The sequence below is a fragment of the Callorhinus ursinus genome, unplaced genomic scaffold (genome assembly GCF_003265705.2).
Source record: "Callorhinus ursinus isolate GAN/ISIS: 27379988/994484 unplaced genomic scaffold, GSC_fseal_2.0 scaffold3, whole genome shotgun sequence".
In the NCBI taxonomy this organism is placed as follows: domain Eukaryota; kingdom Metazoa; phylum Chordata; class Mammalia; order Carnivora; family Otariidae; genus Callorhinus; species Callorhinus ursinus.
The window spans coordinates 22162193-22180121 of NW_027397065.1; the positions used below are offsets into that span (position 1 = coordinate 22162193).

Sequence of the window (17929 nt, forward strand, 5' to 3'; positions counted from 1 at the left end):
GAATAAATCTTAGGGGGGAAAAAGACTGATTTCTGTCTTACTGGCATAGTGTCTCTACTGCCATCTAGGTTTGCACGCTTTGAAGAAGAAAGCCGCCTCGTGGGTGAGGTCAAGAAATAAGAAACTAGGACAGTGTGGCCAACAGCAAGGGAGGAACTGAGGCATTCAAGGAGCTGAAAGTTGCCATCAACTACGGAGTGATCTTGGAATGCTGCCTCAGACAACCCCACCCTTCCACAACCATTGGGCCAGAGCCCGGTCTCCTACACCCGGCAGTGCCCAGTGGAGACAGCCACTATTCAGCGAGACTGTCACTGGGGCTAGGGGCCCCAGAGAAAGCTTTGCTGAGAATTGGGATTTGCTCAAAACGTGGCATGAGCCAGACCCTGTAGAGACAGTGCCTCTGGCAGTGACGATACCCAGGTGACTCTCAATCCAGCACTCTCCGGCCGCCCCACCAGAACTTCGGAGACCCGAGATCCCGCGAGATTGGACCTTCTTCAGGAAGAGGGTGCACTGCCGCCACTGCAGCATGCTTCCGCCTTCTTCTTTGTGGACCGTGACTTTCAGCTCCTTGCAGCCCATACTCTTCCTGACTAGCTATCTCGACCTGGGCTTACGTTGCACATAAACAAATCCTCCGACTGCCCGACGCTGAGCTGACACCTTGATTGCAGATCTGTGAGAGATCATGAAGCAGATGAGCCAGGTAAGCTGTGTCCAGATTCCCAACCCACAGAAACTCGGAGATAATAAATGTAAGTTTGGGGGTAATGTATTACATAGCAAAAGGTAACTGATACAGTATTAGTCCATTTTAGTCACTTGCGATTTGGACTGCTGTCTCTAGTATCCAAGAGTCCTGACAATGAACACAGGAAATATTTTCCGTGGAGAAGAAAGTAGCTGCAAGATTGAGCAGCATTAAGAAAAGATGAATTTTCAGAAACACACCCAGTGGCCCTGTAACTATCTAAACAAGGGACATAGCACGAATTCTTTAACAGAGTACTTTTTACTTTGTTCTTCATTTGAACCACAAAGGAGATAATCTTTAAACACAGAAAGTCTAAAAAGAGTTTAGGAATAGCTTAGAATGCACTTAACAGTTAAGTACTTTAAAAACTTTCTAGAAAATGAAAATGTGTAGGAACTAGCAAAGATGAAAAATTTTCCCAGAAGAGTGGGGGGAAAAAAAACCCATTATTTTTCCATAAGGAGTATTGAAAGAGTGAGTAGGAGAAAGACTTAACAAATTTTAGAGGTAGAAAATGGAAATTAAGGTTGGTTCCCCTCCCCCCCTTACAGAATCAGGAAGTCACTACATAATAGGCTGAAAATAGCTTGTTTGATGTTGGGGACATTTTGATGTAGAGAACGTTTATCAAAAGACAGTACAAATGACAAAGTAGAAATAGCACCTCAGCTGAAACATGTAGATGAATCAAAAGTTTAACTGTAAGCAAGCTATAAGTTGTATTTCAAGTCCTTACCACCACAAGAGACCTTAGAAATGTTTTAATCCAAAACAATTTGTATTATAGGTAAGGAAACTGAGGCCCAGAGCAGTTATATTATTTCAAAAGATCAAGAAATTAGTATTACAGAGCAAGGATTGCTTTTATATCTTTGAACTCCATGTCCATTTGTGTTAGAAATCATTTCATCTATACATTACAGATAGTCATGATTGACAGTGCCCTAAGAGCATTGAAGGTGAGGGCCACAGAGCTCTCAGTATTCTCCCATCATATTGTCAGCCTTGTCATAGCAAACTGCCTTAAAAATCAAGCCCAAGGAAGAACCTTGGACAGATATTCACCCTACCCTAATGCCATCAGACAAGCCCCATCACCCAGCTCTGGGATTCAATTAGAAAGCACTGATAACACAGTAACAGTTGTTTATAACTGGACTATTATGATAGGTTGGTGTGATTTCTGACTGGTAAGGGCCCATACCATACTGGTTATTGGAAAAATATTGTGAATATTACCCTTGACTCCATCCTGATATGTCTCAGTCATCACAAGAAGCCCTAAAACTCGGGCAGTTCCCTTAGCCATCAGATTTTCCCTTTAAAATTCTCTGGATAGCTTCTGATCTGACCCAATTATTTACTCCCCCATGACTATGGAAACCTTTCATTGTAGTGTCTGGAACTCAGTCTGCCATTAGGAAAATGACCTCTCTCCTAAGTCTCTCCACCAAAGTTCTTGCCTTTTCTGGAGTTTCAATGTGGGTGGGGAAGTGGGGGAGGGAGAAGGGTTCCCTAGACACCACCAAGCAATGCTCAGGACACCAGCTGAGTGTCCTACCATTCAACTCAATGCTGACACCATCTACCTGGAGATAGCATCAGATTCTACAGGTTAAAGGTTCAGTCCTTTAAGACTGCCCTCCCCCACCTCCTTCAGATGCCACTCACAAGCCCAGTTATTACCTATGCTTCAAAATGATCCGCTAAAGATTGGTGGTTCCCACAAACCCCTCCTTGGACTTCAGATGCCAGTCACAATTCCAGGTTGTTACCTATATTTCTGACCAATTGGTTTATAAATCAGAGGTTCCCATGACCTCCTCCTGAGGTTCAATAAATTTGGTAGAGTGGCTCAAAGAACTCAGAGAAACACTTTACTTACTAGATTACTGGCTTATTATGAAAGGATAAAATTCATCAACAGCCAGATTGAAGAGACTCATAGGGCAATGGTATAGGTATGTGGAAAAGGGTGTGGAGCTTCCATGCCCTCTCTAGGCTCACGGCTATCCCCACATCTTCATGTGTTCACTGATCTGGAAGCTCTCTGAACCCTGTCCTTTTGAGTTTCTAAGGAGACCTCATACACAGGCATGAATGGTTAAACTACTGGCCACTGGCAACTTATTCAAACTCCATCCCCTCTCCCCTCCTGGAGGTCAGAGGTCATTGACTGGGACTGAAAGTTCCAACTTTCTAATCACGTGGTGGCCTGCACTGGCGAATGGCTCTCAGGTTTAGGTGCTTTGCAAAAGTCACCTCATTAACATAACAGAAGACACAAATATTCTTATGACTTTTTTTTTTTAAAGATTTTATTTATTTGACAGAGAGAGCGAGAGAGCACAAGCAGGGGAACAGCAGAGGGAGAGGGAGAAGCAGGCTCCCTGCCAAGCAGGGAGCCCGATGCGGGGCTCGATCCCAGGACCCTGGGATCATGACCCAAGCCGAAGGCAGACGCTTAACCATCTGAGCCACCCTGGCGCCCCTTCTTATGACTTTCTTAACAGTTTCTTTTCTCTAGCTTACTTTGTTGTAAGAATACACTATATAACACCTACAATATACAAAATGTGTGTTAATCAACTTTGTTATCGGTAAGGCTTCTAGTCACCAGTAGGCTATTAGTTGTTATGTTTTTAGGGAGTCAGAAGTTGTACGTGGATTTTCGTCTGCCCGGGGAGTCGGTCCCCATAACCCCCATGTTGTTCAAGGGTCAGGTATATATGAGAAATATATTTTGGTTATTTGAATCACCAAATATATATTTCTTACAAATCACAGTATCGCACTTTCTTTAATTCTAACTTTGCTGACAACGAGAACATCATTTTTGCTCCTTTGTACCCAGAGAGATAGATCATTATTCCTCCTTTCTCAAAACTTCAAATCAAATCATCTATCTACGCTAAAGTCCACACTATCTGAGGATAGCCTCCTTCTCCTCCGACTGATGTCCTCTTTCACCCCCTTAGTCATCCCCCTCACTCACTCCCTCTCGTCCTTGCAGCCAGGCTAACACAGCCTTAAGTCCCATGGTCCCTTACTGTAATCATAAACCTTTCCCTGGATATATTCTCCACTCCTTCCTTCTCTCTCCCTCTATCTTACATATCTGACAGTAAACAGTTCTGAGCAACCTGATCTCACCATTTATTTTTTACTTGCCCACACAACTGACCATTACTGGAAAAAAACATAGCCATGCCAGGCTGACTGATCATACTTTAAATTTATGATCACAAGTTCCAAAAAGACTCTCAAACATTACATTTCCCTGGTCACATCATCCTCTCTTATCCTTCAAGATGTTTATAAGCCACCAGAAGCTATATGCCATATATTTGCATTACCAAATTTACTAATATATATCTGTATCCAAATAACATGATTCCTTTCTATGCCAATGGGTGAATTTTTTATACTTTTACCTAAGTGCAGTTCCTGTACTTGCCCACTGGATCCCATTCTCTTTCCTCTATCTAATTATCTCCTTTAGGGCGCCTGGGTGGCTCAGTTGGTTGAGCGACTACCTTCGGCTCAGGTCATGATCCTGGAGTCCCGGTATCGAGTCCCGCATCAGGCTCCCTGCTCAGCAGGGAGTCTGCTTCTCCCTCTGACCCTCTTCCCTCTTGTGCTCTCTGTCTCTCATTCTCTCTCTCTCTCTCAAATAAATAAATAAAATCTTTAAAAAAATAATAATAATTATCTCCTTTAATTATCCTTTATCTCTCCTGAAGCATCATAATTGTCATCTCTCAGTCCCAGATCATTCCCATTGGTATGTAAGCAAGATGAAGTAATTCTGTCTTTAAAAAAAGGAGGGGGAGAGGGCTGACTTCATAGCTTAGGCACCATTCATTTATCAGTTACTTTTATTTGCAAAACTCCTTTAAAACTCCTTAAAAGTGTTATTTGTACACTCTGCCTCCTATCTGAACTTCCTCACTTCTCTTTCTTCACTCTGACAAGGTGCCCACCCCCAAAACTCTTCTCAAACTGCATTCATCAGGGTCACTGTGCTTCTCCATGTTGCCTAATCCAGTGGTCAAGTCTTTGTCCTTACTTTACTTTGTCAGTAACATTTGACATTGTTGATTACCTGCTCCTTCTTGAAACTGTTCCTTTAATGGGCTTCTAAGACAAAACAATTTCTTGTTTTTTCTCTTACTTCAGGGCCACCTTGTTTTTGGTCGCATTTGCCCAATCCCTTTTTTTCTTGTCAGTGTCCAAATATTAGAGTGCTCCACACTCTTCCCATCTCTTTTCTCCTCACACTCACTTCACAGGGAATCTTAACTAATCCTAAAGCTTCAAATGACAGCTGTAGTTGGACAATTCCCAGAAATATATTCTCAGCCTAGAACTCTCCTCTGACACATAGGTTCAGCTGAATTCTATTTTTCATTTTACTTGTTTAATAGGCACCCTAAATTTAACATACTCAAAATCAACGCTTAATTTCCCCATCCCATATCTGTGACATTCCTTTCCATCTTGGTAAATAACACCACAACAATGTAGGCAGTTGTGAGATGTTCAAATTTTATAAACCGATATAAATTGGGGGTACTACATGGACCAGTTATTGTATGGTGCTTCTTTTAAACACACACAGGGAGGGGGAGAGAATAAGAGACAGAGTATGTGAGCTAATAATTAATAGCCAAAAATAACATAATTCAGTTTTTACTGGATAATTCTGTTTCCATCTGTGATGAGTAACATGGATCAGATCACCCTCCTGCAAAGAACTATGCTAGCTCGATAAGAATTTAAAAATAGCAGTTTGAAGGCATTGAAGATGAATGTAGTCAGGATTTGAGGAGCCAAGATCCTGGAGAGAAGAAAAATGCGTTGGGGTGAGCCCAAATTCACTGCAGTCTTTTCTCTCCAGGCATTTGTTGAGTCAATGTATAACACACAGAAATCAAACAGGAAGTTGGTGGCGTACTCACTTGCTAGAAAGACAAAAATTGGGAGTTTGGGGCTATCAAGGGAGCAGTATTCAATAGGCCAACATTCCAGGGAAAAGTGAACTCCAGAGAAGTAAACCTGAATTTCTATATACAATTCTCCTTTAAATCACTTGCCAGATCCTAAGCTGTGAATCTGCAGAAAGAGAGTCAACAAACCAAGCAACATGTGGCTCATAAGAAGCTAAGAAGCTAAACAGAAATCTTGGCAGTTTTGCAAAGCCAGGGAGACAAAAACTGAACTTCGGTGCTAGTTAAGAAGGAGGGGCTCTTGTAATCAGCACAGGCTCTCCACTGAAACCCTGAAGGGCTAAGAACTACCAGTAAGGGAAAATCAGAGATAGGCAAGTTCCCAAATCCAGCTCCTTCTGAAACAGTGTGGTACAGTACCTATACTGTATATGCCTGCCAAAAGAAAGTCAGGTACTGTGCGGAAAGAGTCATTGCAGAGCCTTTATGATTTGTCCTAGACAGCGTCAATCAATAAAAAAATAAAAAATCAAGAAGGCAGAAAAATAAGACATGAAAGGACTGAAAACCAAGAGAAAAATAACAGAAAAAATTTAGTTATTAGAGTTGTCAGATAAAAACTTTAAAACAACGCATTATTATACTCAAACAGAATAGAAAAACAGATGGAGGATTTCAACAGAAAACCTAAATCTATATAAGATAATCAAATGGACATTCTAGTAATGGATCATACAATAACTGAAATTAATTTGATAGGTTTAATAGCAGAAGAATATACAAAGAAGTAGGGTTCCTAAATTGAAGGAGGGAGGAGTAAATAGAAAACATCCACACTGAAGTACAAGTAGGAAAAAATATGGAAAATACAGAAAGGCTCAAAGAGACACACTCTAAATAGGGAAAAACTCCAACATGCATGCATTTGGTGACCAGAAGAAGAGAAAGAGAATGGATTAGATGAAATATTTAAAGAGATATTACTAATAATCTTTATTAAATTAATGGGGTAGTATCAAGCAATAGATTCAAGAAACTGTTAAGCACGAGCAGGATAAACTACTTCTAAGCAAATAATAGGAAAACTGATGAAAAAGAAAGACAAAGGGAAACTTAAAAGCAGCTAGAAGAGGGCAACATCACCTTAAAAGCTAGAAACTATGGAAGACAGAAGATAATGGAAAACTATATTTCAAGTGATGAAAGAAAATTAATTACCAACTTAGAAATTTTTACCTAGAGAACCTGACTTTCAGAAATAAAGATTAGCCCTATACACTGTTAGTAGGAATGTACAGCAAACAGAAAACAGGATGGAGGTTCCTCAAAAAGTTAAAAATGGAACTTCCATATGAACCAGCAATCTGGGAATTGAAATCAGAATCTTGAAGAGGTACCTGCACTCCCATATTCAGTGCAGCATTATTCACAGTAGCCAAGATATGGAAACAAATGCCCATCGACTGATAAAGGAATAAAGAAAATGTGGTATAGGCAGCCTCGCTCTGGTCCCTGCGGCTGGCGGCCGAGCCGTGTGTCTCCTCTTCCGCCGCCGCCATATTGTCTGTGTGAGGAGAGGGGAGAGCGGCCACCGCCGCTGCCGCTTCCACCACAGTTTAAAGAAAAGAGGTCTGAAACAAGGTCTTACCCCCAGCTGCTTCTGAACACAGTGACCACCAGATCTCCAAACTCAAGTCCACCTTCGTTCGCCAACCTGTCTGACATGTCAGGACCCGTGCCAAGCAGGGCCAGAGTTTACACAGATATTAATACACACAGACCCCGAGAGTACTGGGATTATGAGTCACACGTGGTGGAGTGGGGTAATCAAGATGACTACCAGCTGGTTCGAAAATTAGGCCGGGGTAAATACAGTGAAGTGTTTGAAGCTATCAACATCACAAATAATGAAAAAGTTGTTGTTAAAATTCTGAAGCCAGTAAAGAAGAAGAAAATCAAGCGTGAAATAAAGATTTTGGAGAACTTACGAGGCGGTCCCAATATCATCACACTGGCAGACATTGTAAAAGACCCTGTGTCACGAACCCCTGCCTTGGTTTTTGAACACGTAAACAACACAGACTTCAAGCAATTGTACCAGACGTTAACAGACTATGATATTCGATTTTACATGTATGAGATTCTGAAGGCCCTGGATTATTGTCACAACATGGGAATTATGCACAGAGATGTGAAGCCCCATAATGTCATGATTGATCATGAGCACAGAAAGCTACGACTAATAGACTGGGGTTTGGCTGAGTTTTACCATCCTGGCCAAGAATATAATGTCAGAGTTGCTTCCCGATACTTCAAAGGTCCTGAGCTACTTGTAGACTATCAGATGTACGATTATAGTTTGGATATGTGGAGCTTGGGTTGTATGCTGGCAAGTATGATCTTCCGGAAGGAGCCATTTTTCCATGGACATGATAATTATGATCAGTTGGTGAGGATAGCCAAGGTTCTGGGGACAGAAGATTTATATGACTATATTGACAAATACAACATTGAATTAGATCCACGTTTCAATGATATCTTGGGCAGACACTCCCGTAAGCGATGGGAACACTTTGTCCACAGTGAAAACCAGCACTTTGTCAGTCCTGAGGCCTTGGATTTCTTGGACAAGCTGCTGCGATATGACCACCAGTCACGGCTTACCGCAAGAGAGGCCATGGAGCACCCCTATTTCTATACTGTTGTGAAGGACCAGGCTCGAATGGGCTCATCTAGCATGCCGGGGGGCAGTACGCCTGTCAGCAGCGCCAATATGATGTCAGGGATTTCTTCAGTGCCAACCCCTTCACCCCTTGGACCTCTGGCAGGCTCACCAGTGATTGCTGCGGCCAACCCCCTTGGGATGCCTGTTCCAGCTGCCGCAGGCGCTCAACAGTAATGGCCTCTTCTGTCTCCTGATGCCTGAGCAGAGGTGGGGGAGTCCGCGCTCTCCTTGATGCAGCTTGCGCCTGGCGGGGAGGGGTGAAATACTTCAGAAGCACCGTGTCTGAACCGTTGCTTGTGGATTTATAGTAGTTCAGTCATAAAAAAAAATTATAATAAAAAAAAGAAAATGTGGTATAATGAATTATTATTCACCAGCCCCCCCAAAAAAGAAAATCCTGTCATTTTCACCAGTATGAATGAACCTGAAGAACATTATGCTAAGTGAAGTAAGTCAGGCTCAGAAAGACATATACTGTATGATTTCACTTATATGTGGAATCTAAAATAGTCAAACTCATAGAAGCAGAGAGTAGAATGTTGGTTGCCAGGAGCTGGTGAAGGAGGAGAAGAGGAGGAGGTAGTCAAATGGTATAAAGTTTCATTTATATAAAATAAATAAGTTCTAAAGATGTACAATATGGCATAGTACCTATAGCTAACAATACTGTATAATTTACTAAAAAAAATTGCTAAGAAGGTAGATCTTAAATGTTAAATGTGTTTACCACGAAAAAAATGTTATTATTTTAATTATAATGAAGGGTATGGGAAGAAAATTTGGGAGGTGATAGGTGGGTTTATGGCTTTGATGATAGGGACAGTTTTATAGGTATAATTTATTCCCTAATTCATTGAGTTGAACGCCTTAAATATGAACAACTTTTACCATGTCAGTTATTATACCTCCATTAAATGGTTTATTTTTTTTAAAAATCTAAAAGGGAAGAAAGATGAGTGTAAGTCATTTTCTGACAAACTAAAGCTAAGAAAATTCACTGTATGAGACCTGACTGGAAGAGATACTAGAGGGAGCTCTTCAGGGTGAAAGCAGATCAAAGCACAGGTAATTCAGGAAAGAAAGATCATCAGAAGGGGTAAATGTGTGAGTAAATCTAAATGAAATCTTGACTGTTTAAAATAATAACACTACTATGTGGAGTTTCAAATACAGAGAGAATTAAAATATCTGAGAACAATATAACAAAAGGGCAAAGGTAGGAGGAGTAATATATGGAGTCCTCAGGGTCCTCTACAAGTCCAGAAAGTGAAAAAAATGTTACTTAAGGTAGATTCTAATAGTTCAAGGATGTCTGGGGTAAACTCAGTGGTAACCACTAAAATAATAATAAGAGAATCCTAATAGAAGGGGAAAATAGAGTAAGGGAAAAAACTTGCTTAAAACAAGAGAAGGCAAGAAAAGAAAGGAAGACAGATGAGATATATATTTAAATGGGAGCTTTAACTCAAATCTCTACTGGAGTCTCTTGAAAAATATCAAATGATTTCCAATTCACAATCTCCAGTAAGCTCCTCACTATTCTTTTTTAACATCTCCCACAAACCCCTCTACTGTGCTAGGACTCTTTTCCCTCTCTCCCACACCATCTCTCTAACAACTTAACCTCTGAAGTCATGAATTATGAACAGAAGTTAAATAATATATGAACAGATATAATAAAAACAAAAATACCATATTAGAAGTACAAAAGAAAAAAGAAAAACAAGACATTCACAACTGCACCCTCCTTTAAACCCCCTTCCTTCATGATAAAGATAAATACTGTGTTCTTGTTTCCTTTACTTTACGAAAAGATACCTGCCCCCTGCCTGCACTCAGATTCTGGTCAACAAAGGACAGCTCTCAATCTGAACCAGCAAGTAAGAATCTTCCCTCCTTGGCCAGGGGTGGGGAATGGCTACAACCATTTATAATTTAGTATTTTACTAAACCCTATTTATGTAACCTCTTCTCATTTCCATTCCCCCCAAAGTTCACTTCTGTATTCCCAATATCATTAAGCAATATAAGCATCAGGCTGTAACACATTCATTGAGTTTTACAATTAAAAAAAGAGAGGGAGATTACCTTTATCCATGTTGAAAAAAAAAGTTAAGCAACTAGAAAGTTATAGTATATAAAGTCATTTTTGTTTTTTCTGCACTATTACCTCCAGAAAGCACTGATGTTCAAATCAGACTCCTGGGTGTGTCTCTGAGCCTTTTCAGTTGTCTAGCAGTGTGACCTTAAGCAAAGTGACCTTACACTTCTGAACCTCACTTTCTTCATCTATAAAATGGAAACAATAAAACAATTGAGGGGAGGGTTAGGAAAGAAGATCTACAGAATACAATGCCTAGGTCGCAATATGTGTTTAGTAAATGTTAACTCCTCTTCCTCTGCATAGGTTGGTCGGTGTTTATTTTCATAAGTGAACTAACTGGATGTGATTTTTTAAAATTTATTTCTGAGGTCCAGACTAGCAAAGCTCACACGATCCTCTGCTTCTCCTCCATCTGTCTGCCAACTGACATTCTTTGTAGCTAATCTCAGACCAAGCCATATGTTCTCCGTATGGGAGACTCTTTCCTGCCCAGGTGGGGAAGCAGACACAATGATCTAATAAGTCTTTGCTGTCTCACTAGGGCAAGTCTTGGGAAAACTTCCAAACATTGAGAGGTTCTGATGAGACACCACAAGCTTGGGTGACTATGTTGTTCATCAAAAACTTTTTTTACTCTCTTTTTTCCTCCCAAGATCCCCAAACCATGTTTCAATCCTGTCATTACCTGTTTCCTTGTCTCTGTTTAGTCTAGCAGACAGATCGAGGTTCTAAGAAAGATTTCAACATGGGATGTCTGTGTGGTGTCAAGGACGGTATAGATGAAAAGTGTATATTAAGAGCTGGAGGACTGAGTTAAGAGTCAGGCTCTGATCTACAAATCCCAAACCTGCAGCATCCCAGCCAAAGGAAATACGCCACTTTGAAAGGGATGTGAAAGGTAGTCATAGAGACAGTGCTACTGGGGGGTTAGAGTTTAATGTCACCTTACTTGACCAGAACTAAAATGTATAAGCAGAAGTTAAAAAAAGAAAAAAAAAAAACCATCATGGTAGTAAAAAGTGCAGAAGGATATGCAGGCAGAAAACAAAATTAGATTCAGAATTGCATAAAAAAAGGAAACAGCAAATTTAGAAATAAATATTTACTTTTAATAATGCTCTTATTCACTGGGTCATAAGTAAACAGTGTAACCCCAGAATATTAACACAATGACAGATTGGAAGAGAAATCTCTGAGCTATCCTGGCTATTTTGACAGTAATATAAAGCAAAATAAGGCTTTCACTTCCCATTTTCTTAATATTACTCTCATTTTTTTTAAATATTGAAAACTCATGTTTAATTCCGTGAAGTTAATTTAATTGACATCTAAATTCAGCAAAATTTGGGACATGTTAACTGTTGGAGACATTAATTTCAGAATCAGTATAAGTTTGAGTAACTACATTGGCTCCTTATTCTATCTAGTTGTCTTCTGCTTCCCAAATTTTTAATGTAATTTGCATTGTAGCCCACACTTATGACCCAGGTAAACTACTTAAAATCTCTGAGCCTCAATTTCCACATCCACAACATAGCAATTAAAATCTCTGCCAGCTAATTGTCTCATAGGGAGTGTAATAGTAAAGGCATTTTTATAAAGTGTTTTACCTCTTCTGAGGAATTACACTAAGACATTCATTATCATGTGGAACAAGCAAGGATTTATATATTCATTTAATTGGCCCCCTGCAAAGGGTGTGACAGGCCTGACCTACAGCCATGTGACCTGGCTAGGGATGTGCATCATGGTTTGGATGTGTGTGCTCTATGCTAACTGAACTGGTCAGTATACCGTCATTAATTATATTGCTCAGAGAAATGATTTCTTCAGAAAGGACTGAAAATCAGGGTCAGTTTCTCAAGGAGAAGATGCTTTAGCTCACCAAAAACTTTACATTTCTGCATGCACGAACCTGTCCGAGGAAGCTTCCCATCATTATCCCCAGCTCTTTCCACCATACACTAGCTTGCAGTTTGCTACCACTTCAAAGAAATATACAATTAACAAGAGCACATAATTAGTGTTTATGCTGTATCCAGCACATCTTGACGCTTCTCACAGGTAAAGACAGGCAGTACACATTCAAAACTTGCAGTGCATCTAGGAAGTATGCCACAGATCTGAATATTTTTCATTTACACATCTCCAGAAAGAAAATTCAACAGAATGGTGTCTGCAGCATGTTCAGCAGCTTATGCCTCTGAATTTATCTGAGGCTCTGTTTTTTAAGCATTCATATAACTGTTCACCAATGTGGTAATAAAAATTACGTCTACATTAGGTAGGGAGCTCAGTGTATTTACCATGTGCATGAACTTGCTTAGTTTTACCCACCAGGTCTCTACAAGGATAAAAAAAATAAGGAGAGAGATTTGATATTATATTAAAGTACTTCATTTCTTTCCCAAATTAGTTCTCCTTCTGGAAGATAATGCTGGATAGTTATCCATGTAATACTTTCATTATAACAGAATGGAGAAGAATTGCATTAGCCTCAAAAGAGATATGAACTGGAAAGGTCATTTTTGTGATAATGGAATTCATCAAGGAGACTGAACAGACACTAGGAAAGATTCACAAAAGATGTCATTTTACCCCTCTGTCTGAATTTTTTTTTCGTGGTTATCAAAAGACCTTAGTTCTTTACAAAAAGTATATTTTTTAATTCACCTGGAACCATGCTTTTAGTTTATCATTGGTCTCACTTAAAAAGACATTTGGCATTTTGGTCTAACTGTGAATTACACTGGGTCATCAAGAGGACCTGAATATTTAACATTTAGCAAAGAGGGTTCTCCATCATGTTTGATTTCTAACCATTTATATTCCAAAAATAGCTTTTCTTTTCCAGACATGAAAGTAGTACTTTGTGGGGATGTCTCACTCTCTAGGGCTCTAAATTTACCTCAGATCTTTCAGGCTCTACATTTAAGATAACTCTTAAACTTGGAGGCCTGCGTCTCACTTTCAACTTACGGAATTCAAATATTATCAAAAGCAACTTAAGTATGTCTTGAAGAGCTTTCATGGGGCTTTTGCAAATTAAATATCAGAAATACAGGTTTTCATAGTTATTGGTAAAGCTCAATTAAGTTTTACTAAAAATGAAACAGTTCACAAATATTTGAGTTAGAGTCTTCATTCTTCTCTCCATTGTTTCCAACCACCATGCTCCCTCAGTTATTCCCTCTGTTGAACCTTACTAGCTATGTCACCTTGAGGAAAAGTTTAACTTGCTCTGCTCTAGGTATCTTACCTCTAAGATGACTAGGATAATTTCTGCCCTATCTGTCTCAGAAATTTGAGGGAAATTACATGACATTATCTGTGTAAAACTTAATGGTAAAGTGTAAATTGTTGCTTATAAAGTGCCATTATACTTTTGTTATTTTTCTTTCTTCTTCCCTTTTTTTCTTTTGAGATCAGAATCCCATCCACCCCATCCCCAAACCCATTACATTTTAGTAAAACAAAGTACAAGACATACGTCCTTCCCATTCTCATGCCCTCAGGTCAAAGGAAAATTCCTCTCAGCACTTTGGAGAAAAAATTTCTGTAGAGATTTGCTGCTTTGGACAGGATAGACCGGGTATGCCTGCAGCTGCCAACCTCCTGGAGAAGCCCTGTGATGTTAAAGCGGCGCCAGGGACACCTAAAGACTGAGTTGGGGTAGGTTTGGAGAGGGAAGTGAGGGGAAAAGAGAGATGCTGCTGAATGCAGACCTCTGTCAGCTCTCCACTCCTCAGTCATCATCAGCTCCCAAATACAGACACAGTCTCAGTGCGACATTCACGAAATGCCCATTGTGCTTCACAGGAGAACAATGCACTGCCATCATTGTTTGCTTCCCTGTGCTTGGCCTCATTTGGTGTGGGCTACTTTCTGTCAACCAACCAACAAAATAGAGTGAGGTTCTTATATTCCAAAGTTTCTTTAGGAAGCCATTTATTCACAACCTCAAAATCATTTGCCTGTAGTAGCAGCAGAGTAAGTAATGCTTTGGTCTCCACACAAACCTAAAAAGTAAATGTTTACCCGGAAGACTAGACATATGATGAAAATTAGAGAAAATAGGGCAAGCAGATAACACAAAATTGGATAAAGCAAAAATGAATTAATTATATTTTGGATCTTGAGGGAAATGAGATTTACTTAAAAAAGGAAAGGTAGATAGTTTTGGTTTTTTTTTTTAAGTTCTGAAAGAAATTTCAAGATAGCTTTCAGGACTGTCAAGGTTTTGTGGGTCAATTCTAATTTTTGTTTTTAAATGAAAGCTACATATCCCCTATGGTGGTATGCCCACTCACTTTTAGCTCTGATTAGAGTCATTTGAGGGCTCACAGTTGAGCCACACAGGAAAGAGAGGAGGAAAAGGCAGAAGATAGAGACTATGGAAGGACCGAGGCAAGAATTGTACGACCAGGGAAAAGATGAGGGAAAATGAATGTATGGCTGTAGAAGGTGAAAAAAAATGTCCAAGTAGTATTGACTCTGATCTGAAATGGACAAAAAGAAAAATATATACCAAAATAACTCCAAATACTACGAAATAACTGTGAACTAGCAAAGATTGATTCAAATCTTTCTCTGCACCAGCTCTAAGAAAGCAGTATCTTCTAAAGAAGATTTCTCTTACAGGTCAGAAGCAGGCTGAGGATGAGTGGGTTGGCATTTGAAGGGCAGAGGAGAAGGGCTAACCATACACCAACTGCAAGTAGAGAATGTTTACAAGTCGGGTGCTCAGTCTGTTAGGGAGTACATACGCTTTAAGGAATAATATTTATGCAAGAAACCTGAAAAGCCAATTGAGTGCCCATAAATATATGCATATTAAAAGAGATGTTGAAAAATTAGGATGCTTTTACACATTTTAAGAATGTTTTACACAAAGGAAAAGTATGCAGGAAGAGCTCAGTAAAAGAAAGTGCAAATGTATTAACCATTAGGCCAATAACAGCATCTGGCATTGTCAGTTGTCATGAAATATCTTGATACAGTTCAGTGGTTAATAAAAGGATACTACCATGTGATAACTGATGGTTTCATACCACTGTCTGAGTAGCCTAAAAGTTGCTGAAACAGCAAATCATTTTATGCACACTCATACAAGCAAGCACTGGAAGAATACTTTTCAGTATTGAGATTACTTTTTTTTTATTTCAAAATCGATTTTATTGCAGCCAAAACAGTGGAATTAACTGTACATAATAAACTGTTATATATATATACGCACATTTTAAGTTATAGGGAATAAAGTTTATTTTGTCAGATAGTGTTAAACAAAATTAAAGTTGCATACATTAGTAACATAACTCAACATCCTTAATTTGGTATAAGTGTGACACGCTTTCCTGTTTTCCTGTGTTCTGCTAAATCACCATAACCTAAACTGCTTTATAAAATATGTTGAAATTTAGCTTTACTGTTTTCGCTTACGCTCTGATTCCAAACAAAACTTTTCATAAGCTTCTTCTGTCTCTGGGTCCATCTCATCATCAATATCATCCAAGTATGGATCACCAGCCCCTGATAAATCTGTCCCATTTTCTTCATAATCTGGAAAAAAGTCTTCTCTTTCAAGTAACTCTTGATATTTCTCTTAGTAATCCGGGTCAGCTGCAGTGAAAGGAACACCGTCAGAGGTATAAAATGTTGGTTCATTCATAAAATAATTAGGATCATTTTCAGGTGTTGCTTCTCTGTATGTTGAAGTTGCGTGGACTCTACCCCAGTTACTTGACCGGAGCTCAACAAGCTTCAAGAGCATCTGTTTCACATCTCTGCTGCAATTTGCATCTAGGACAACATTCTCAATTCTCTGAATGATTTCTTCCATATCAGTCTTTCCTTTCTCCTTCCAGGCATCTTCCAAAACTGACCCTATCAACTTCAGTAATTTTACCGCACAAATTAAGTTGTCATCCATAGGATTAGAAAAGAGGGCATTCAGCAACTCCCGAAGACCAACCTGAAGAATATCTGCTCTTGTAACCTGTCCATTTGTTCCCTTGATCTCCAGGTTAAGGTAAAGCTCCCCCAGGAAGAGAACAAACGCATGGAATCGTTTCCGAGTCACTTCGTCACCTTTTGCAGCTTGATCTTTAACTTCATATTCAGTCCGACATCTTTGAAGCAGCAACTGGCGAAAGTTGCCGCTCTGTGGACTAATTGTCAGATGATGGGACAGGTAATTACACAGGCGAGCTCCCATGTAAGAGAAATTTGGGATAGATGTGGCCTGTTGATAGATGAGTTCTACAAGTTCTTGCAAAGCATCATCTGTTGTAACCCAGCCATTCAGGGTCTCTGCAAACTGTTCAATTTCAGTTTCAAAACTGCCAGGCTGCTCTGTAAGATGATTCAAAAAATCCTGAACATATTCTGATAGAGTAGGATAATCCTCATAACCATCTTCATAGGATTCTGTATAATTAGAAGAATAACCTGATGGGTAAAATTCAGGAGCATTCGCAGACAGCTTAGACATTAATACAGGAGCTACAACCACCTGGGGTTTAGCCATTGCTGACTCCAAGTTCTGCTGTGGGATATTATCCTGTGAACTAGGTGGAGCTCTCAGGGGCCTCATTTGTTCTGCCTCCTAAATGAATGTTTGAGGGCTTTCTTTCCCTTTTTTCTTAAGGAGTCGGTTAAAAAGAGGTGGTTGCTCGCCTGAGGTCTCCCTTTCCAGCCAGTATTGAGATTACTTTTAAGAGTAGATTATAGACCGAGGGCGCCTGGATGGCTCAGTTGGTTAAGCAACTGCCTTCGGCTCAGGTCATGATCCTGGAGTCCTGGGATCGAGTCCCGCATCGGGCTCCCTGCTCAGCTGGGAGTCTGCTTCTCCCTCTGACCCTCCCCCCTCTCATGTGCTCGCTCTCTCTCTCTCATTCTCTCTCTCAAATAAATAAAAAATCTTTAAAAAAAAAAAAAAGCATTTTGGGCGCCTGGGTGGCTCAGTTGGTTAAGCGACTGCCTTCGGCTCAGGTCATGATCCTGGAGTCCCGGGATCGAGTCCCGCATCGGGCTCCCTGCTCAGCCAGGAGCCTGCTTCTCCCTATGCTGCTCCCTCTGCTTGTGCTCTCTCTCTCTCTGACAAATAAATAAATAAAATCTTTAAAAAAAAAAAAAGAGTAGATTATAGACCAACTTGCATACTTCCAAGGTTTGACATGGTTTCCCATCAAGATGGCGGCAGCCGAAATAGCATGAGGCCAGTACACATTAGGGAATGTCACAAGGAAGGCAGGGCCCAATACCAAAGAGAGGGGGACACAAAGATGCTGGTGTGACATCAGTGTACCAAAGTAGTAACAAAAACAAATTTTATTGTCATGACGGTTCCCTGTTGTCTGTAAGTCATTTCATTTATATTTTTTGACAAAGTTGAT

At 39.9% G+C, this 17929-nt stretch overlaps 1 protein-coding gene and 1 pseudogene across 1 annotated transcript; one reads left to right on the plus strand and one right to left on the minus strand.

Moving 5' to 3' along the window:
* The first annotated feature begins 7213 nt into the window (after positions 1-7213).
* Positions 7214-8762, plus strand: LOC112819985 (casein kinase II subunit alpha). Its single transcript, XM_025866867.2, has one exon. The coding sequence runs from the start codon at positions 7430-7432 to the stop codon at positions 8603-8605; it is 1176 nt and encodes a 391-aa protein (XP_025722652.2). The 5' UTR covers positions 7214-7429; the 3' UTR covers positions 8606-8762.
* Positions 8763-15764: 7002 nt separating this feature from the next.
* Positions 15765-17209, minus strand: LOC112819986 (polyadenylate-binding protein-interacting protein 1 pseudogene; annotated as a pseudogene).
* Positions 17210-17929: the final 720 nt, after the last annotated feature.

Bases quoted from the DNA above. Each gene is read 5' to 3' on its own strand.
- LOC112819985 (XM_025866867.2), top strand. From the start codon at position 7,430: ATGTCAGGACCCGTGCCAAGCAGGGCCAGAGTTTACACAGATATTAAT.